The sequence below is a fragment of the Chanodichthys erythropterus genome, chromosome 20, assembly GCF_024489055.1.
Source record: "Chanodichthys erythropterus isolate Z2021 chromosome 20, ASM2448905v1, whole genome shotgun sequence".
NCBI classification, from domain to species: domain Eukaryota; kingdom Metazoa; phylum Chordata; class Actinopteri; order Cypriniformes; family Xenocyprididae; genus Chanodichthys; species Chanodichthys erythropterus.
Genome location: NC_090240.1, coordinates 3734236 through 3757873, shown reverse-complemented (window position 1 = coordinate 3757873; position 23638 = coordinate 3734236). Strand labels below are relative to the sequence as shown.

General features: G+C 35.4%; 2 protein-coding genes across 8 annotated transcripts; both read right to left on the bottom strand.

The window, feature by feature from the left end:
- Positions 1–461: 461 nt before the first annotated feature.
- rhoac (ras homolog gene family, member Ac) lies at positions 462–6570 on the bottom strand. Of its 7 annotated transcripts, none has more exons than XM_067372324.1 (5): positions 6444–6570; positions 5037–5192; positions 4483–4603; positions 1865–1995; positions 462–1366 (listed from the first exon to the last, which is right to left on the bottom strand). In XM_067372324.1, the coding sequence occupies exons 2-5, from the start codon at positions 5190–5192 to the stop codon at positions 1193–1195; spliced, it is 582 nt and encodes a 193-aa protein (XP_067228425.1). In that variant the 5' UTR covers positions 6444–6570; the 3' UTR covers positions 462–1192. The 7 variants fall into 7 exon arrangements, with proteins under 7 accessions (XP_067228425.1, XP_067228424.1, XP_067228426.1 ...); XM_067372323.1 differs by having other exon boundaries at positions 5037–5195; positions 6444–6566; XM_067372325.1 differs by having other exon boundaries at positions 5037–5195; positions 6310–6450.
- Positions 6571–14560: 7990 nt separating this feature from the next.
- Positions 14561–22866, bottom strand: LOC137009733 (cadherin-like protein 26). The gene is made up of 8 exons (XM_067372190.1): positions 22828–22866; positions 18874–18996; positions 18591–18737; positions 17969–18092; positions 17703–17881; positions 16174–16305; positions 15861–16043; positions 14561–14983 (listed from the first exon to the last, which is right to left on the bottom strand). Exons 1-8 carry the CDS (start codon positions 22864–22866, stop codon positions 14561–14563), a joined length of 1350 nt encoding a protein of 449 aa, XP_067228291.1.
- Positions 22867–23638: the final 772 nt, after the last annotated feature.

Below are 23638 nucleotides of genomic sequence, written 5' to 3'. Positions count from 1 at the left end.
AACAACTTGACGGTAGGTAAATGATGACAAAATTGACATTTTGGGGTGAAATATCCCTTTAAGTCTAGTCCCAGACTAAAATGCATGTTTGAGCTGTTTTAACAGAAATCAACTTGCACTAACATATCTTAAAATATGTCAGTGCCATTGTTTTGTCTCAAGATGCACACCAGTAATGTTTTTTCTAAGGCATGTTTATAAAATCTACTTAAATGTCCTAATTGAACTAAGGCCTAATCCTGGTTTAATCTAAGCCCTGTCTGTGAAACCAGGCCTAAGACTTTTACTCAAGTTGTACTGGAATTGGTGACTTGTAGTGGAGTCATTTTCGCTGTAAGTTATCTGTACTTTTACTTCAAGTTTTTCAGGTACTCTTTACATCTCTGGTAAAACTATTCTTATGTAAATTGTTGTCAAATCAATGAGACAGAAATGACTTTGTTCAACTTAAACATTTCAAATCTGATTTTCTTTAAATTTTATTTCTAAATGCAAATGATTAAAAAAAAAATGTAAGCTTTAAATAAATCAGTATGACTAAATGGTTCAGATCCCTAATGTACAGCCCAGAATCCTTTGAGACATCAGCTATAAAAAGGAAAAAGCCTGAAGTGGGAGGTTAAACACAATACAGCCCACTACAGCGTTCAGTGTGTGCTTTAGTTGAGCACAGAATATTCAAACAGAATAAAGCCGGGCAGATACATGAATATACAATGAAGACATGGCAACCTGGAGACGGACATGCACTCATTTGACACAAACATTCATATTCTTACATATACAAACATACATACAATCTGTCCAATGTACAAAACAGTCGCTGAAGACAGGATGCTTATTAGACAACCATTTTGATTTTGTTTGGGGCTAAGAAGTGGGGGGGAATAACATCAAATATCTTAGTTCTAGAGTCCATTTAGAAATCCGATCTCAATTTTTTTTGCTTGATGTAACCAGAAAACTTTTAACCCCAAACATTGTGATGACAGGAAATGACATCATCTTGTTCCCAAAGTGTTTCCGGAGTCTTTCCATTGGTCTCTCATGGTTTGTCTGACATGATGTCCCAGTATCAGTCTGATACGATGACTGTACTAGGACATGAATGCTAGGCTCGTCCCATCCATCCCTCCCTCCCTGCTCTGAAGTCTCCTGGGCTGTTAACTGACATCCACTCTTCTACAGGTTTCTATAACAGCAGACAGCCGCTCTTTTTGCCCCGTTTCCTGGCTTGCAGCGCAGCCCTGGTGGCCATTTCAAAGACCTCTCTCACGCCATCTTTTGTCTTGGCTGAGCATTCTAAATAACCAAAGGCGTTGATTCGGTTAGCCATGTCGCGCCCTTCCTCTGGCTTCACGGGCTCCTAATTGAAGACATATTTCAAAGATATTACAAGCATGTCCAAGTGACTAGCCAATATAAAATCAACACATTTATATTAAATGGATGCATCATATAAAATAAGAATATTTTTGTCATCATACACGCCTCTTCACATTCATGTCAATTAATTCCAGTATTTTTTCTTACATTAAAGACAAATTAGACGTTAGGCAGAATATTCAAGCTTTCAATGAAAATGGCTGAGAAAAGTATCATAAATGTAACTTGTGTGTTATAATCTAGATTATAGGCTGAGAAACTAGCCATACTTTAAATTCACAAATCCACTGGAGTTTGGTAGAATGTATTAGATTTGTTGTATGGGGAGAGAAAAAAAATAAATAAATAAAGTAGCTTGGACTCATTTTTTTGACAGAACCAAGTAGTCCTACAGGTTTGGAAAGACATGAAGGTGAATATCTGACAAAACTGTCATTTTTGTGTGAACTATTGCTCTTAAGAAGTAAGAAGACCCTGCCTGTTTCATTTTGGCAAGTTCCCTTCGTGTGTGATCATCGTTTCGGAGATCCTTTTTGTTGCCAACAAGGATGATGGGAACATTTGGACAGAAATGCTTCACCTCTGGTGTCCACTTTTCTGGAATATTCTCTGTGATACATTTAAGGAGAGAGAGTGATCATTTCAAAAGAACTTTAACCTTATTTTAAAATCATGACAAGCATTTAATGGCTTAACAGAGTAAAACTTTTAGGCCCAGTTTCACAGACCGGGCTTAGCTTAAGCCAGGATTAGGCTTTAGTTCAATTAGGATATTTAAGTAACTTTTATGAACGTACACTTGAAAAAAACATTACTGGTGTGCATTTTGAGACAAAACAATGGCACTGACATATTTTAAGATATGTCAGTACAAGTTGCTTTCTGTTAAAGCAGCTCAAACATGCATTTTAGTCCAGGACTAGCTTAAGCCTTGTCTGTGAAACTGGGGGGTGATGTTTAAACAGAACTCACACTTAAGTTTACATGCTTTAATGGTTTACATTTTCCAGAAAGTTCATAAAAACAAACCGCAAATAAAACGTCCATCTTTGCCCGTTACCTCAAACAAGTACACGGGTGCAGAACGCTTTACTTTTTGATGTAAAGACCAGAGGAAAACCTGATCATTCTTGAAAATTATGATTTTTGATAGTTGTCAGCATTTTGTTGAATATGTAAACACACTCAATATGTTAATCACATACCAAGCAAGGACCTAAACATTAAAGTCACCATGAAATAAAAATTGACAACTCTTGTTTTTTTAAGGAATATTGAAGTATTTATTATAAATGATTTATTCGTGCACATCATTGTTTTAAATTGATATGCCTCATAATCTTTAATCAAAATTCCCCTCCCTCTCGCAGTGACATCTCTTCTCTAATGACATTTACTGGCGTGAGGGCTGTGACTCCCATTAGATCCACAAATAGCAAACAACAACCATCCAATCATTCCCAACAAACAAAATCAAGTCCCACCCTATAGTTTTTTTCATTTAAGAAGCCGTTTCATTCAGATATATGTCACAATAGGGAAATAAAGACTATTGCAACTTCTGTTTTCTGCTGACTTTAAGAGAGAAACTGTCAACTAGACATGTGCCAATATTCGGTAATACGATATATATCACAATAATGAATATGCACAATATTGTTATCGTGGGAACTTCAAAGTACCGTGAATAATTATTATTATGAATTATTAACATTTTTATAATACATTTTAAGAATACTTTACCCATCATCTTTATAAAATGCACAACACCGCTATATGCTGTGTCAAAAAACATGCGCACTCAGATGTACACAAGCCCAACGTGCAGAAGAAGCACATGACGGAACGAGTGAAGGTGATGCGCTGAAGGAAAGTGCACGTTCACTCTCTAACAGCAGACGGAGCAGATGGAATAGCAGAAGTGCAGCGGTTACCCCAGAAACCCCCGTAAACAAAGCAGCACTACTGTAATTAAAACATTTATTTATTTATCTGCTTTAAACTTTTTTAAATGCTTCAAAAAGCCATTCTTTTTTTTTGTATTCACAGTGTTGTTCATCACAGCACCAAATACTTAATACTTAAAGACTTAATAGGCTATTTACTTTCAAACTTAAACATTTTGCAAGCTGTTTAAACATTAAACAGCTTGCAGCCAATTGTAAGAAAGAGGCAGGGTTTAAGTGGACTACTTATTTCACTGGAAATGTGAGAATTTTGATTAAAAAAAAAAAATAAAAATAAATAAAAAAAAAATTTATTGAAAAAGAAAAACAATCGTTGATTGTTTTTGTTTAATTGGATTTATTGGATTTTGAGATATGTGCGTTGAAGAAGGTTGACGAAGAAAGCTGGCAAGAGTGGAATTTAAAGTTCCCCTATTATGCTATTTTAAAAGTTCCTAATTTTGTTTTGTGGTTTTCCTACAATAGGTTTACATACATCCAAGGTCAAAAAACACTTTAATTTTCTCATAATATACATTGTAGCATCACCTCTTTTCTCACAGTGTCTAAAACGGTTCGATAAAGGATTAAATCTCTCTAAATCACTCCTTTCCAAGTGCCTTCTCTGCTCTGGTTGGTCAGATGGCCCAGTCTGACTGGTCTACTCTGCTCTGATTGGTCAGATGGCCCAGTATATTGTGATAGATCTACCACTTACAGCATGTGTCGGAAACCAAACAGCCATTACCATATCTGAAATTCAGCTCTGGATCTTTCTCAGCACCCGTTTCAGGCAGTCTTTTAGGCGTCAATAACTCCATTTATCTGCACTTTGATCTTTGAAACTTTGCATACCTTTTGCATTCACAAACAGCTATATTACATATTACATGAAAGGTAATATCCGAAAAAGCATAATTGGGGCAATTTAAGCACACTAACTGATTGGAGAACTCTGTTGTTTCACCAGAACATTGAGTAATGATATTTTGATTAAAAATTATAAGGTATATACATGTGCATGTGGGTAATCTTCAGAAAACAGATTGGGTGAATTTACATTTCATGCTGAAATAACATTTTTCACCATTTTGAATTGAAGTGTGATGAATGGGCTGGTAAAATATAGTTGTTTATGAGGAAGTCTCACCCAAGCTATCAGGACTGTCGACAGAAAAGCACATAAGAATGACATCTGTGTCAGGGTAGGAGAGGGGTCTTAACCGATCATAGTCCTCCTGTCCAGCAGTATCCCATAAGGCAAGCTCTACCTATAAGAAGAGACATACTGGTTTTATATATATATATAATATATATATATATGTTTTATATATATATATATATATATATATATATATATACACACACACACACTCAAAGCCCAATTGCATTTTTCACATATTAAAATATTTTACTAAAAATATAAGTAAATATTGTCTTTTATTACCATGAATTGCTTTCTTAGTGCATATAAATGAAAATAATTAACTAGTATTCTTGCAATTGCTCAAAACCTGTGAAAAACATGCTTTTATTATTTTAAAAAAAGATCTATACTTTATTTTATTTCTTGCATTAAAAATATATTTGGCTGTTTGGTTGAAATGATGGTGCAAAGGACATTACTGCATATGTGCCAATGTCACAACATACACATGCAAATCAGTTTTCAGAAAAATTTAAAGCCATTGGCAGATTTCATACCTGTTTTCCATCAACCTCAATGTCTGCAACATAGTTCTCAAACACTGTGGGCACGTAGACTTCAGGAAACTGATCTTTACTAAAAACAATAAGCAAACAGGTCTTTCCACAGGCTCCATCACCCACTATGACGAGTTTCTTACGAATGGCAGCCATCTGCTGAGAAGAGAGAGAAAAGGACAGACAGAATATAAGCTTCAGATTTGAAGCATTTTGAGAGCAAACAGAAAAGCAACTGTTTAAATAGATAGATAGATAGATAGATAGATAGATAGATAGATAGATAGATAGATAGATAGATAGATAGATAGATAGATAGATAGATAGATTTAAATGTGCTCTGTGAATCATTTCTATATTCAACATGAACCGGAAACACAGCTGCGGAAGTACCATTTGACCGGAAGTTGCACTATCTGTGTCGCTATGTGGAAAAAAAAGAAAAAAAACAAAACTTTCCATAAATATTGACCAAACGACAAAGGCCATAACCATAAAATATAAGATTAACGATAATCTAAGTGTATTAGATTATCGTTAATTAGATTAGATCGATATATTTATGATACGAAACCGTCATGTCGCGAGGCCTGTGTTACCGCCGCACCCCACCATCAAAACATTTACAACATTCATTCACATACATAAACAATATAATAGATCATAAAACATTAACAACCACCTAAATGCATATACTAAATGAAAATACTATTTTTCATATGAAAAGAAAATAAGTTCCGCACTATATGTGATAAATCTGAAAGTGGACGGGCTTGGTTAGCCACTAGCCGACATTCATCAAAAAGAAACTGTTTTAAATAAACCTAAAATAGAAAAAAAAACTAATTACATTACATAATGGTACAAATCTTTCAGGGAGTGGAGTGTACAACATTATTTTATAAACATCTCACTATAATCCTTTTGAAAACTGTAAGCGAAATAGCTAAATCTTTGCGGTAAGCAGATTAGAATGTGGTAAAATAGAAATAATATTTGATCTAACGTTAATCTACTGAAACACTCATTTCAACAATGCCAGAAGGTTTAAACGGGATTTAAACTGTGGATTAAACTAACGTTAATTGGTCCATTTTCTCGTTAATTCATCTTATGTAAAAAGGCTTAGTTTAAACGCATTGAAAGCAGATCGCTTCATATTAATTTGAATTATAATAATCTTAAGTATTTTAACTAGTTTGTTCAAAGTAGCTGTCATGAATCATCAGCAAATGAGGCAACTCGTGTGACAAAAAAAATATATTTACGTTACAGTCACGATGAGTTTCAGGCCGTTGAAATCCTACAGTGAAAATCCACACGATCTCACGATTTCCTCACAAAACACGATCTTTCGTTTTCGTCAACTTCATGTATTTACACAAAACATTTAAAATAGTTACCGACCGTTTTCTTTTTGTTGTGATGCGGGGAAGTATCGGCTTTCCTGTCTTTTCCTGGCTGATTTTAAAGTCCGCCCATCTTCAGTCCTGCCACGAAACAACACCCGCCCATACAACCATACGGTTACCCGCCTTCATCAAGAACTGTAAGATAATACAACTTTCTGAAACTACAGCCACTTGTATTTCCCAGGGGCTGCTTTTTATTTAACCTTTTCTTTTTGTTAAAAGTAAGGTCCATTATTTCCATGACAAGCAACAAATTTGCTCATTTTTTTAGTTAGCAAGAGAAAACAGTGCAGATGAAAAATGTAAATGGAAAAGTATAGGCTATATAAAAAAAATTCTAAATAAATTCTAGCAATGTAATTAGCTCAAGCAAGACAAGAGTCAGTTTATTTACTCCACAAATGTTTATAATGTCATTGAGATGTAGTAGAAATGTTCATGACAGTTAAGAAAAAATAAATAAAAAATAATAATACAGGAATTATATAAATTCAAATTCGTTTCCTGAAAAATTAGCACCTGTTGAGAAACAATTCTGCTCCCCCATAGCCTATATAAACTTATACAAAAAAGACAAAAAAAAAAAAAAGCTTAACTTCCACAGGGCCAACATGCTTATTATAGTTGAAGCAACTAAAATTAATATATTCTATTTAAAATCTCTCACTAGTTTAACAAGCCTGCTAAAAAAAGACATCTTAAAGGAGCCTCAGTACAACATGCATGTAAAAAAAGGCTTCAAAAGGTGGTTTTCGTAGGGATGCTGATGAAAAAACATTTTAGGTTCTGCAAAGAAACTTTAATTGAACAGTACTTAAAAGAACCATTTTTATCTTAGTGTAAAGAACATTAATAATCAAAATAAACCCTTTCCGCTACAGTTGTGTCAGAATTATTGGCACCCTTGGTAAATATAATCAAAGTTGACTGTAAAAATAAATCTGCATTGTTTATCCTTTGATCTTTAATTAATAAAATTAGCAAAAATCAAACCTTTCATTGAAGGAAAATAATTGAAAGTGGGGGGAAAATCACATTATGAAATGCAATAATTAAGAAGTTCCAATCAACTAAAGATGTTACAAATCTGCCTGGAAGAGAACATATGTCAATGGTCAGATGAAACGAGAGCCTTCTGGCAGCAAACCCACCAGATGGTTTTGGTACACACAGGGATAAAAAGTACCCGATGCACACGGTTAAAAATACTGCTGACATCTTGTTCAGATACATGGTATCATGGATTCTATCAAACACCAACAGATAAATTAAAGCTGCAAACAGCAATGAAAGGGCCCTCGCACCCATGCCACTACCACCAGGTGGCTTTAGGACAACAGAGCACAGTGGGAAATATGCATTTAAGTATATAAATATAGGAGGACAATGTCAGTCATTTGTATTTGCCACATTTCCTGCTACCAGCTGGTGGTGCTATGACTACTAATTTTGACTAGATGTCTTCAGGCCAGGGCACTTATCAAACGTGAAGTTTGAGGCAAATTGGACATTACATTGTATGCTTGAGTTACAACAACTTCCTGTTTTATGACGATAATAGCATGTTTTAGCACTTAGCTAATTGTTGCTAGCATGAATGTGTTGGGGATAAACAGTTTAGGACCCTTGAAACCAGATATGTTGAATAAAGACCCGGAGTCAAAGTTTAAAAAAATAATAAATTGAAGAAAAATTTAATGAAGAATAGTTTGCAGTTTCATCAGCAGAAGCCAGCTTCAGGTCTCACAAGGAGTTTGTAGGCCGCTCTGCGTACATTCACATTTCCACAACAATTATACTCTAACAGTGTCAACTAACTACGTCATTACTTCAGGTTGGATGATTCTGATTGGCAAAGAAAAATAGAGAAGATTAGAAATTTTCCACACGTGGACAGATAGTAAGAAGCATAATTCCCTTCGTCGCGGTGATGACGAGGGGGACCCTAGATTTAGGTACCGGATGTCCTTTTGGGGTCATGATGTGGCGTCTGCTGGTCTCAAGCAGAATGCCAGTTGTCCAGTAGAAAGGGACCTGCACAAAACACTGATACACATGATTCACAGCTTCTTCAAGGCTGAAGTTGATCTGAGCTCTGCTCTGAGCAGGAAACTTTACCAAAACATACTGATAACATGTTCTTTTCTCTCAGTGAGAGGTACAGAGGAAAATAGATCCTTTAACATACATTGAAGAAGTCATTCAAATAATTTAACAGAAATATAAATGTTGATTTATAACTTAAAAGATATATATTGAAGCAGCAGTGGATTCCAGAATCCACCCCTTCAAATGTTTGTAGCATGTTTAGCACTCAATTGCATATTTTAGTATGTTGCTAGTAGTGCATCACATCACTTCCTGTTGCCAGTGGGTGGCGCTATTACTATAACTGAATATTATCACGTAGATGTGTTCAGGGCAGGACTCTTCTCAAACATGTGAAGTTTTGGGCAGATTGGACATTGTATGGCTGAGTTACAACTTCCTGTTTCATGGCGTTAATCGCATACATTAGCACTTAGCCAAGTGTTGCATGATTTAACGTGTTTCTAGCATTTTTGGCACTTCATGGCATATTTAAATGTGTTTCAGGGAATGAATTACAGTGTAAAACATGCCATTTCCTGTTGTCAACAGGTGGCACTATGACTAACTGCATATTTGCATGTAGATGTCTTCAGGCCAGTACTCTTAGTTTGGGGGAGGTTGGACATTGTATGCCCGAATTACAACAACTTCCTGTTTTATGGGGAAACATCGAACTTTTTCAGGCCCCTACAGACACGCGCTTCAGCGAAAACTTCTTTGCAATTTAATCCCGTCAAGGCCTTTAGATTAGACTAACCAAATATGATGTGGTTCTGGCTAAATCTCCATGAGGAGTTAATCACAGTGTAAAACATGTAATTTCCTGTTGCCTGCAGGTGGCACTATGACTGTAACTGAATATCAGCATGTAGATGTCTTCAGGCCAGGACTATTATCAAACATGAAGTTCGGGGCAGATTGGACATTGTATACCCGAGTTACAACAACTTCCTGTTTCATGGCGAAACATTAAATTTTGTCAGGCCGCAACAGACACGCCTTCAGCAAAAACTCTAGATCTTCACAATTTAACACCGTTAAGGCCTTTAGATTACACTGACTAAATATGATGTTGATCTGATTAAAGCTCTAAGAGGAGTTTGTTAAAGTACAATGTCTGGAAATGGCAAAAACTGCAAAAAATTTGCAGGGAAAATTCTAAATATCTCACTTCCTGTTGGGTTTTCAGATATTGCACCCATTGACTTTTTTGTAGGTATGGACTCTTACATTTGTCTACCGAATTTAATACGTAGAGCGAAGGGTGCTTCATTGAAATTTTGTCAGTGGCGCTATCGAGCCATTTTGCCACCATTTTGTGAAACCCATATCAGATGTAAATTTTCACCACATCTGATGGGTATGCAAAGTTTCATGAGTTTTTGAGCATGTTCAGGCCCTCAAAAATGCAATTCATTTTGGACAAGAAGAGTAATTGACCGAGCAATTACAATAGTGTCCTCACACCATTGGTGCTCGGGCTCTAAAAATCAAAACCTGACTGCTTTTGCTAGAAATCCTATAATGTGCTGTGGTTGGATCGTCCATCAGGACAATTATCCAAAACAATCATCAAAACCAACACAAAAATGTGTCACTGAGCACAAAATGAAGCTTCTGCCATGGCCGTTCCAGTCCTATGACCTGAACCCTAAATGAGTGGAGTGAACTGAAGAGAAGAAGCACCAACATGGAGCTGGAATCTGAAGAATCTGGAGAGATTCTGCATGAAGGAATGGTCTCTGATCTCTTGTCAGGTGTTCTCCAAACTCATCAGGCATTATAGGAGAAGACTCAGAGCTGTTATCTTGGCAAAAGGAGGTTGCAAAAAGTATTGAATAAAAGGGTGCCAATAATTATGGCCAACATGTTTTGGAGAAAAACATTTATTTCATAAAGAGATTTTCCCTACATTTTCAATTCTTTTACTTCAATGAAAGGTTAGATTTTTGTGATTTTTTTTAATAAAAGATCAAAAGGATTAGCAATGCAGATTCATTTTTACAAGTTTCTTTGTTCATTTTTACCAAGGGTGCCAATAATTCTGAGCACCACTGTATAAACCTTTTGTGGAATGGAAAGTTTCTATTGGTGTTAAAAGTTGTTCCACAGATGTAAATAAAGGACCTTTATTTTTAAGAGTGTATTGCAAACGAAGTTGCTCCATTCTTGTGACTTACACATTCCTCGCAATTACCAGTTAGGCAAGTTAAAGTAGCAATGTTGTCTGATTGTGTTACGCTGTATTTTAACCCTTTTCTGACAGAATCTGAACAGTACATATCACCGTTTCTCTCAGACTATTTTGTCATGTCTCTCACAGAGGATGTTTTTGACTGTGGGAATATTGCTCGATTGCCCTTACTGGATTACGGTCTTCTGGCAATATGACTTTTATTATGAACATGAGCACTTTTTGAGTTTTTAAAAGACCAGTAAAACAATATTTTTCTTTGTTTGAGTGTGTAGGACCATTATGAGGAAATCAAGAAAACACCCAGGAAGTTCAAAGGCTAGAAAGGACAAAATAGGCCACTTGCTATTATAACATATTCATGTTTCTGTATGTGTACAATACGTGCACCACATAGCGCAGATGTTGTATCTCCATGTATGAAAATTGTTAGTAATAATAGATAATTGTTTTTAAATGAGTAACACATTATTTTTATTTTCTTTTATTTGAGCAGAATAAATAAAGACAATATAATTAAATATATATATATATATATATATATATATATATATATAATAAAAAACAATAACCACAAAACATGAACCATCTTTCACTTGTATAAAATTTCTTCATATGAACACTATAAACATATCAGTGTAAGAATACCTAGATACAGTATCACCTACCCGATCAGAGAAAGTGGTAAGAGCTGTTCATGAATTTCTCAACTTTTATAAGTTGATATACTCATATGACACATAATACATATTCATTCATTTAGTGGATATTCATTCACAGAATTCAGACAGCTTTCACTTAATGCAGAATTAATCTGGTAATCTGTTTCAATAGTCGTTCACTTTGTATGATTGTACATTTAGAACAACCACAACCAAAAGAAGCCCTACCTTTTAATTCACAGTTGATTCTCATTGATCAAAATTCTCCCCTTTTTCCCTTTTTTTTTTTTGATGTTGTTCATATTGTCACAGTACATTGAGTGGCATACTGAGGTCTGGTAGGTTTTTAATTCCAGCTCTGGCTCATGGAGTTGAGTTGACATGAAGTAAAGATGCTGCCTGGATAAAGGAGGACATTAGACATCAGCTTCAGGGTTCAAAACACTGCAAAAGTTGGACCAGAAATTGAGAATAGTTCAGCTCCAGACCTAGTTCTCTAATACACACTTTCAGAAAATGACAGTCAAACATCATATCATCATATTAAAAAGATATTCACATAACAAATGCTATCAAAATAGATGGGAATTAGCTGACTCTAATAATTAAAATAGCAAAATCATGTGTGCTTACCATGCAATCATTTTCATGTCTTTCAGAGATGTCAGAACTAAGAGATTGATTATGTTCCTCATCCAGAGAGAGGAAGGAGCTCATTGCAGATTTCTTTGCTCTGCCTTTGATCTGGCACGCCATCATCAGGAACCCTTTTTATATTAAATTACAAAACAAACATACAAACAGGATTATTAGACTTGCAACTAGATTTACAGCAGACACATACACTACCGTTCAAAAATTTGGGTCTTTTATCTCTTATGCTTAGGCTGCATTTATTTGAGTAAAATTCAGTAATAAACAGTAATATTGTTAAATATTATTTATTTTATTTAAAATAACTATTTTCTACTGTAATATATTTTTGTAATGTAATTTATTCCAGTGATGCAAAGCTGAATTTTCAGCATCATTACAAAACTTTGACCTCAAACTTTAAATAGTAGTTTATACTGATTCATATACAATTTATATCATTGCCATTTAAAGGTTAAGTGTAAAATACTTCCTTCAGTATCAGTTTAATATGGATAGACAGATTGCATAATGCCCAATTTATTTATTTTTTGGATGAGCTAAACTAATTTGAACATCCTTTAAACATGTATTTCTTTCAGCTCCTCACAATGAATGTGCTTGACCTGTAAACACTCTCTTACCCAGCAGCACCAGGATGCTGATGACTATGGCAGTGACTGCAGCGATGTTCAGCTGTATTGTTGGTGCTCTGTGCACATGGCAGTTTGCAGAAACATCACAGTCACATACATGAACTGAGAGGGTCTGGAGTGAAAACTGGCCCCGGCTGTCAGAGATCTTAAGGGTGAGTTCATGATTGCCAGCACGTACAGCGCTCTCTTTAATCAGTCTCACGGATGTTCCTGTGAAGAAAACAGAAGATGTTTACAGTGAAAACTGAACACGAGGACTTCGAAAAGTACCATGTTTTTTGGACATGCGGCATACCTTATACAATATAACTTCTATGCTACATGATAATAATACTGAATAGTACTGTGCCACTTTTTCTTGTAAGAGAAAACAGGTGCATTTGGTTGCTTTAGAGTGCATTAGTGTCTGCCCACCTTTTAGCAGCACTGTAAAAGTATTTTTTCCATTAATGTTTTTTCCCATAGGGATTGTTGTTTTTTTTTAAAGGCTTCATTAAAGAGTTATTAGCCATGAACCAAGTCAACCAGCTGTGAGGTGAATCATAACATTACAAGCTTTTAAAAATAAATAAATAAAAAAATAAAAAAATTTGAAAATCAGATAACAATACTAAGGTTCAAGACTGTACTTAAAAAGAATGGTTAAGTTCACCCAAAAATTTTCCCATGATTTACTCACCCTCAAGCCATCCTAGGTGTATATGGCTATCTTCTTTCAGACGAACACAATCGGAGATATATTTAAAAAATATCCTCCAAGGTTTATAATGGTAGTGAATGGGGGCCTGCATCCATTGATAATCAAAGCAATCCATACGACTCCAGTGGGTCAATAAAAGCCTTTTGAAGCGAAGCTTTATAAATTCAAATAACTAACTTCCGGCGGACGACCGTTACGCATACTGCGAAAATCGATTTGTGCCAAATGAGTAACCCACTGACACGATGTATGATGTAGGATGAGTATCATAAGCTTAGACGCCTTTCACGGTTCAAACAAATAGGGCTGGGTAACAAACTCAAGCTCCAGAATCATGATCAAAGTCCTCCAACATTTCTCCTTAAAATTTCTCATTTTAGACTCCTAATTCATGACCGGTGTTTTGTTTTGCTCTCTCCTCTGACGCCTCCATGTTCGTCATTGCGACGCGTTCGGATCAAAGGTTGCTCTTCGGGTCAACGCTTCCGGTCGTCCGCCGGAAGCTAGTTATTTGAATTTATAAAGTTTTAAATATGGATATTTTTCTTACACAAACCCATCACTTCGCTTCGCTTCAAAAGGCCTTTATTAACCCACTGGAGTCGTATGGATTACTTTGATTATGGATGGATGCATTTTTTTTTGTTCAAAATGTGGGCCCCCATTCACAACCATTATACACTTTGGAGGACTAAGGATATTTTTTAAAAATATCTACGACTGTGTTCGTCTGAAAGAAGATAGTCATATACACTGAATGGCTTGAGGATGAGTAAATCATGAGATAATTTAAATTTTTGGGTGAACTAACCCTTTAACGGCTTTAGTTAGGGAAAGAACTACAATCCCATGAAGCATTGCCGATGACATAATCGAAAAACAATGGATATTGGAGAAATATAAAACTCCTCATTTAAACAAGTTTATTGCAAAATATGCATATGCTATTTTGACTCTGATTGGTGTAATTTACTGTACAGCATCATGGGTAATGTAGTTTTTCACCACTGATGGCTTTGACAGAAGCAAACACCATCAATTAACAACCTTGTACCTCACATTAAGTCTGTCTTTAAAGGTTAATAGCCTAAGTTATCATTAAAAATCTATTTCCCTATGGAGAAAATGAATGCTGTTTTTACTTCTAGAACCAGACTTTTGCACTCTATTACAATTTTAAACAAGATTAGTTTCTCTAATACCATAGTTAGAATGAAGCTTCCATTTCCCTTCAACATCTCCCATCAGCTCAAAGTGGAATGATGGGCTGTACAGGTCTGGATCGACAGCTGTAATGACAGTGTTCTTCTCAGGCAGACACATTCTAAATTTTTTGACATCCAGCATCCTTCCAGTCTCCATTCTCTCCATAACCCCTACATGATTCATGATCTCCACAAATAATGAGGGCTCACTGGCATCTTTCCTAATAACTGTGAATAAAAGGGACACTGATGTGGAACTGGACCTTCCTCTTGAGTGTTCTACATCCCACAGACCATGTCTAGGACGTCCTGTGACTCTACAGTAGAAGAAGGGCTCCTCATTCTCCACAGTGGCAATCAGGCTCAAGTTGGACCATTCTTCATTATTCAAAGGCTGGGGGGGGAGGGGGGAATCACATTACGAGTCACATAACTGAAATACTATATATTAAGCATTCAGAAACATGTTTTGTGCCATTTACATTCAAAATACTTTGGGGTTTCCAAGCATAAATATACTTGTTTACATTTATTAAATGTAAGTAGCTGAACTTACAGTAGTGTTTTTTGACCCACTTAAGTAGGACTTAAGCACATCTTTATAAGTAATTTCATAATTACTTCTGTTGTCTTTAAAATATTGTTAAAGTTACTGCTGAATGTACTGACAAGCATTTATGGTAAAATAAAATATACTTTAATGTCATTTATATTTAAACTTATATGCCATGTATTTATATATATTTGAAATTACACAAATTTGTAATGATGAAGTTGCAATTTAGTACATTTAAAATATGTTAATTGTAAATTTAATGTCAAATAACACACTACAGCTAAAATTATAATCTTACTTTACATGTGCTTGTCAACACATCAAAATAAGTGTACTTTAAAGCATGACAAAAGATTATTAAAACATAATGATTTAAAATTTACTTTAATTTGACTTGCAAAGTGCACTTTTTAAAAAAGAAACAGATATATCAAAGTGTTCTTAAAAGTGCACTTAAATGGCCTTTTATTTAATTAATATTATACTATATAAAAAGTTAAAAAATATATACTGTTAAGATTTCAAGTATACATCACAAGTGCACATTCAAAACAATTAGGCACATTTTTTTTGAAACATTGTTTGAGAAATTTACTTTTTATGTGAAAAAGACATAATTACTTCAAGTATATGTCAGAAAGATTAAATTATTTATTATTTTTATTATTATTATCATCATCATTTTAAAACAAATGTTTTCCGAATCCCGTCTTACCTCAGTGACGGTTATGACTCCATCATTGGTCTCCGGATCAGTCTGAATCTTAAAGCGCTGTGCTTCATCACCCTGCAGAGAGTATCGTGCTCTCCATGCTGCAGATCCTCTGCTGTCTTTATCTGTGACCTGCAGTCGACAAACAGGTTCTCCACTCCTTTGTGCTTTCACCTCTGTAAAAGCCTGTAGAACAATAAGTCATCAAACTAATCTACTGCACATAATCCTCATCAAAAACAAGCAAAACAGCATAACTTAACTGCAATAGCAACACCTGAAAGCTCAGAAAACAGTTTATACTTTGTTGACTTACACTTGTCCTGGTGAATTCTGGTAGATGGTTGTTTTTGTCGATGATATTCACTATCACTGTGCTTGTACTAGAGAGTTGCACCTTCTCCCCATGATCCTTTGCTTCAACCAGAATAGTGTATTTTTGGGTCTCCTACAATGAAGAAAGCACAGTAAAGTTGAATACTATATAACTCTCTCACTACCAGAAGTTTGGACACACCTGATTGGATTTATGTATCACATGATCTTTCTTTGACCTTTTGAAATAAAAGGCTTTGCCATGCATGCATCTTTTAATACTGTTTAAAAGCATTCCACACCTGGAATCTAGACAAACGGTGCTGACTTTTTTTTTATGAGATATGAGATATATGAGATGAAATGACAAATAAGAGTGTCCATGATGAAGGAAAGGTAAAAAAAACAAAAGAAAAAACAAAAAGAAACATGCTGTTTCTGTTGAATCCATTCTGTTGAACTGTTCATGTTGAATCCATATGGTTTTAAAATTCCATTTTAAAGAAAAGTTTAAATTTAAAAACTCTGGCTGTACAATTCAGACAGCGGACTGATAGCTACCCGGCCGACGGGGGGCGCCAGAGTCAAACAAAAAAAGTTGTCATCCTGTAACTTCATAACCACTTGCTCGATCAACAAAAAAATAGATGTCATTTTAAAGCTTATAAGTATATAACCAATTCTTAATAAGTGCTTTTAAATTTGCTATAATGTTAAGGGAGCACCATTTTTAAAAATCATCATAAATAACTGACAGTCTTTTGTTATATATTGTTATAGGTCTCAACTAGCAGAACAAAAACATATTTGTTTCAGTTTGAAACAAACTATACCAAGTATTTGTATGAAAGATCGCTGCCGATGCACATAACAGTACACAGATGAGGCTTTTGCGTTACGTTTTGCTATATAACTTTGCGAAACATAAGTAAACCATAGTAAATAACCCGTCTTTATTTTGAGCAGGTTGTCTCGATTTAAACGAGCCCTTATATATATAAAATATCATTACATTTTAGGAGAAACTATTGTACCACATGACATTTTACAGCCTGATTTATTTACCTTGACACAGGCACATTCAAGGGTCCGCTCTATGATATTATTTCCCTTTTTTAAGTTTTTTTTTTTTTTTCTCTCTCTCTGCATGTTGGTCGCACCACATGACAAAAGATTTTTCAAATAATAATCAGTGAAACAGTTTCGTTAAAATATTTTTTCTTCTAGAAATAATATTAAAAGACTATGACAAACTACCTAATTAGTTTTTCTTTTCAAGAATTTTATTCTTTATGTTTTTTTTTTTTTCTTCATTATGACATCAGGACAATTCTATCACTTTTACATTTTTGACTGAAAATATATATATTTTTTTTCATAAAAATAAAGCATAATGTCATTGCCCCAATTACAATATAATCTATAGTCAAAAATCATTTAATTCACTGTTAATCGCTTATAAACTATAACGTTAAATGATGAATGATATGTGCAATAGGAACATTTTTGAGACAACTGTGTATATGTTACCTCATAATCCAGACATCCTTTGAAAGAAATCTTCCCTATCACATCTCCTTCTGTTTGTTCTATGAAGAACTCAGTATTGAGGGTTTGAGGAGACACTGAGATGATTTTCATAGTAAACAATGAGTTTGCAGTGCCAAACTGGTCAGCATCGGTTGCCAGCACTGTGACCAAATGCTCACCTTTGGGTAAGAAAATACAGAGATGTACATGGGAAACGTTGCTCTTTCACCCAGGAAACCAGTTGTTTCAAACACGTTTTACAGTACCTTGTGGTGTTGACTCATCTATTGTGATTTCATACACTTCCTTGTTGAAAATAGGAGCATGGTCATTAACATCCTGAATCACAATATCTACAGCAACGTTTGTGTTTTCTTTAGTTAGTGTGATCTGCAAGTCAATAAAATAACAGTAAGTATTATATATATATATATATATATATATATATATATATATATATATATATATATATATATATATATATATATATATATAAAATTAATTGAACTTAGTCACTCCTGATAAAGGCATAAAGAAATTGGTGCATCACTATTGTTAAGGCCTGCTCACAACAAGAATGATAACTATAAATATAACTAATGATAGGCCTAACTACACCCAGCAGACGATGTTCTGCAGTTCTGTCGTCTGCTGCTTTAAATGCTTGAGCTCTTTAAAGCAGGATGAATTCTAATTGTTTGTCAATGTTTTTATCATTCATCAGCTGGAAAAAATTGATCTGAAAGTGATTCTAACAATATCGTTTCTCTGTGCCGTTATCGCTATTATTATGTTGTGGACTCTGCTATTCTTTTATACTTATAATGATTTTTAAAACTAGGCTATATCTTTATAATCGTCCTTGATGTGATCAGGCCATAGACTTACTCTCAGCTTCTTGTATTCCTCATAGTCAACTTTTCCAAGAGCATAAATCGATCCGTTGGTTTTGACAGAGAGAATTCCTTTGGGATCTTTGTCAATGCCTTGACCATGGATGAAGTATTCTTCCATAATTGTTTTCTCAATATTTAACTAAGAGAAAAAAACATTCAGAGGACAAACTCAGAATTCTGTGCTCATCTGAAGATTTAAATTGTCAATGTTCTGTTTGTCTTCAGTTCTGCTATAAAGTGTCCAATTACTACAGAAAGGTTTCAACATAACCTACATCTCCCAGTTTATATGGGAAAGGACCACTGTGCTCCTCTTCCATGGAGAGTGAATCCACAATCCAGGCTCGTTTTTTGCGTATGTTTTGTTTTGATGGGATTGCACAGTGAATGCAGACACTCTGGAAAAGAAAATATTACACAGAAAGTTTACATTTCAAAATAATAACAACATTTTTTTTATAAAGTCATTACCTGTTAGCTGTTCTGGTGGATATGATGCAACTTGTAACCAATAATAAGATTGTTTGTGCAAGATTGTAACTTGAATTAAATTTTTCTGACAGGTATATTTTGCATTATTCCATTGTTCTTAATATAATTTCAATATCCATTCTATATCTGCCACTATTAATCCTTTCCAGTTTATAGTGGCCCAAAAATCACACTTAAGTATGTCTGAAATCTCAAAATAAAAAACTATAAATGTCAAAATTACTAAAAATAAAATAAAAATTGGAAATATAAAAATAAAAAAAAAACTAATTCAATATCTCAATGAAAACTATAATCATATTTCAGTTATACTAAAACAACACTGGTCTCAATTGTATTGCTTTAAATTACAAAATATGTAACTATCTAACAATTCAAGTGGAATAAAACAAAAATACCTCTAAACTTGAACAGTAAAAAAATAGTCAGAATTAACTCTTTAAATGCCTTGTTTTGCAGAGAAGTGTATTTAATATTAAGTATTTGTTTTTATAAAATGTCTATAAGATTTAATTAGATTGAAAACTGTGTTACAAGATATTTAAAAATCACTTTGTTACTTACTGCAACAAGGAAAACGATCACAACAGTCTTCATTTTATGCAGTGGGAATGACTGGTCGCTCAGATTCACGATCTTGGATTTCTCTTGCTTTTGTTGTTCTTTAAATAAGTAATGTGAGACAAGTTGGCTTTGGTGCCCTTTGAAATAGAGCCAAAGGAGGATGATTTGATAAAACTTCTCTGGAAATCCATTTGAACTGCAGCACCCTATTGTTTAATGGCATTTCTATGGAACGGTGTTAGAGTCCAGACATTCCTGAACACAGAAAGCAGGAAATATGAGACACTTTTGATTTCAGTTAAGTGGAAAATAATAATGTTTTTATGAGTGTACTTAAGTTTAGATTGATAATGTTCATTCTACATGACATTTACTGTTGTGTTCTTGAGAATGGGTTCAGCTTGTGCATCAGTTTCCTATAAAATATTTTATAGTTCAGATATTTTATGAACCTATTTATATCCTTCCAAGCAAATAATTGGTTTTTACTTACCATTACTGACTATGCACATCATAAAGTGAGAAAGTTGTAGTCTCAGTATATAATGTTTGTAAAATATACCCATGTAAACATTGACTTTCCATATGTGGTGGAGCTATTGAACACACATTTCTGTGTTTTACGGTTAGCAGTATAAAAGTAGGTTTTAAAATATTTAGTGAAACTGCATCGACCATTTCATTAGAATTGTTTTAATTGAATTAATTTTTTTTAATCTGTTAAATCTAACAACAACACATCTAAGATGGCAAATCATGCTATCATTTTCTAAATATGGTCTCAGATCAGAGCCCTTTTCAACAAAAAAGCAAATATAATGGAGATGATCAGATAAAACTCTTTAAAATGTCTTTGACATTTTTTTTTAAAAGACTTTGACATTTCACCTAGAGTACACTTTCATCTGTTACAGAGGAGTAATTTTCTTTTAAATTAATTATACAACATAAATACGCACCATGAATATTTTGTTAGACCAAATCAACTTTGCAGATTATTTAAATAGGCAGGATTGATTTAACCAGTTAGAAATGTGCAATAAAATACTGTAAAAAACAAAATCATAAGTCTAAAAAAAATAAAAATAAAATCTTGTTTTTGTGAGAGTTCGATTCTAAAATCTACATTCAAAACAGATACGACATTTGCTTTGTTTGTAGGCTACTACTCCAAAATTTATGACTGGTTTAGTGAAATATGGCTTCACCACCATTACAAGCACGAAGTCTATGAGAATGCATAGAAACACAATAGTCAACTGTCAAAAACAAGTCACCACGGTGAGCAAATGAGTGAAAGATAAATCAATCACACTATAACAAAAAAGTTACATAGTGTTGCTTTAATAGTAATTTAAAAGTGTAGAATGATTAAGTAATATGATGTAATAATTATCCACTGAAATATGCTTAATTCGAGATCGCATAATGTCTGAGTAGGTAGCCTACTACATTTAGTGAAGATTTTACTTCACAACTGTTAAAAAAGTATGTCATACAGTATGAATGCGTGTAAAATGAAATCCAGTCTAACTAGATCTGTCATGTTGTCATTGTCTTGTGACCTGTGGCATTAGTTTCGTCACTTCACTGTCATTCACAACTCTATAAGCAAAACTTTTAAAGGGCCCCTGTCAGTGCGTTCATAAAAATCCCAAAATGAACCCAAACCCCTTAATCTGTTCTTTCAGAGCAGTTTCACTGTCAACAAACAACAGTAAAAATAAAAAAAGACAAAAATTACAAACAATAGGATACAATACAATAGAAAAATACAACAGACACAAGATACAAATGAAATAAACAATTTAGCCCACTAAAAGTAATAGCCTACTAAACAGAAATTGAATAAAGTAATCAAATGTAAAAATAAGACACTGTTGCACGAATACAGCTTCTCCGGCGCATCCTCCGGACCACCGGAGGGAGTCATCCCCTGAATATTGACTGTTCGTATCTGGACTCCATTTCCCATAGGCCTGCATTCCTGGGACTGATCACCCATGCACTTGCACCATATCACACTCACGCTATTTAAGACACACACACAATCTCAGTTGGAAGTCTTGATTTGCTGTAGTGAGGGAGAGTGTCAAATGCATCTATGTTTCTACTGCGGTCAAACTGGTCATCTTAAAGCTAACTGCCCAATCCGTCCAGGAGCTGGCTAAGAGATTTATCCGTCCATCCACGTCACCCGCATCTGCTGGGTTCTTTTTTGTCAAGACGGACGGAGGGTTGAGATGCATTGATTCCAGAGCCCTAAATGAAATGACGGTGAAACTCAGACAGGCAAGATTCTTCACAACTTAATCTCCGATGTGCCTACAATCCCATTCGCATTCGAGAAGGGGACAAATGGAAAACGGCCTTCTCGACGACCACTGGACACTGAGACCCTCGTTATGCCGTTCGGCCTGTCCGACAGTCATGCTGTGTTCCAGTCCTACATCAATGACGTCTTCAGAGACATGCTAAATCGCTGGGTCATTAGTATATATTGACGATATTCTGATTTATTCCGATTCCATCGAAGAACACATCCAACATGTAAGGGCGGTTCTACAAGGATTGATCGATCATCACCTGTATGCTAAAGCAGAAAAGTGTGAGTTCCATCAAACCTCCACTACCTTCTTGAGTTACATCATCAGCTCAGATGGGGTGGGCCATGGATGACAAAGTGAGAGCTGTACTTGATTGGCCCAAACCACACACTCTGAAGGAACTACAACAATTCCTGGGTTTCACAAACTTTTACAGACGCTTTATTCGCAACTTCAGCTGTGTAGCAGCTCCCTTGACCGCCATGACCAAACGCTCATCCTCTCGTCTGTCTTGGTCTGAAAAAGCAACCCAAGCCTTTCAAGAAATGAACCGTTTCACTACCGCTCCTATACTTCATCACCCAAACCCTGAACTTCCTTTTATAGTCGAGATGGACGCTTCTAATACAGGCATTGGGGCTATTTTATCTCAACGGCAGGGCAACCCAGAAAAAAATGTTTCCTTGTGCTTTCTACTCATGCAAACTATCCGCTGCTGAGCAGAATTATGATGTAGGGGACAGAGAACTGTTAGCCATGAAGGCGGCCCTTGAAGAGTGGCGTCATTGGCTGAAGGGAGCCAAGCATCCATTCACCGTACTCACTGACCACAAGAATCTAGAGTACCGCAAAACGCCTGAATCCCCGCCAAGCATGCTGGGCCATGTTCTTCACCCGATTCCAGTTCCACGTCACCTATAGACCTGCTTCACTAAACACTAAAGCAGACGAACTATCATGCCAAACCGAAAACATCAATCAAGTTCAACCCGAAGAACGAATCATTCCAGAAGCTCTTCTTGCACCCATACAATGGGACCTAATCACCGAACTCACGCAAGCCAACAAACAAACTGCTCCGCCCGCTACTTGTCCACCTGACCGAATCTATGTACCAGCAACACTAAGAGAGAGGGTTCTGCACCACGTCCATGATACACCCAGCTCTGGCCATCCTGGAATCACTGCTACACTCAATCTACTTCAGAACCGATTCTGGTGGGAAACCATGCCTCAAGAGACCACAAAATTCATCCAACAATGCACAGCCTGTCAAACATCAAAATCATCTCACCAAGCACCCGCTGGCTTATTACAACCTCTTCCCATTCCTCAACGCCCCTGGTCACACATCGCCATAGACTTTGTTACCGACTTACCACCTTCTCAGGGAAACGCCACCATTCTAACTGTAGTTGATCGATTCTCTAGAGCCTGCCGCCTGATTCCTCTTCCCAAACTGCCCACAGCACTTGAGAGAGCTGTGAATTATGTAACTATGTATTTCGTCTGTATGGATTACCTGAGGATATTGTGTCAGACAGGGGTCCCCAGTTCACGTCACTGGTTTGGTCTGCAGTGTTTAAAAACCTCAACATAAACAGTCTCACATCAGGCCATCACCCCGAATCGAAGGGTCAAACTGAACGACTTAACC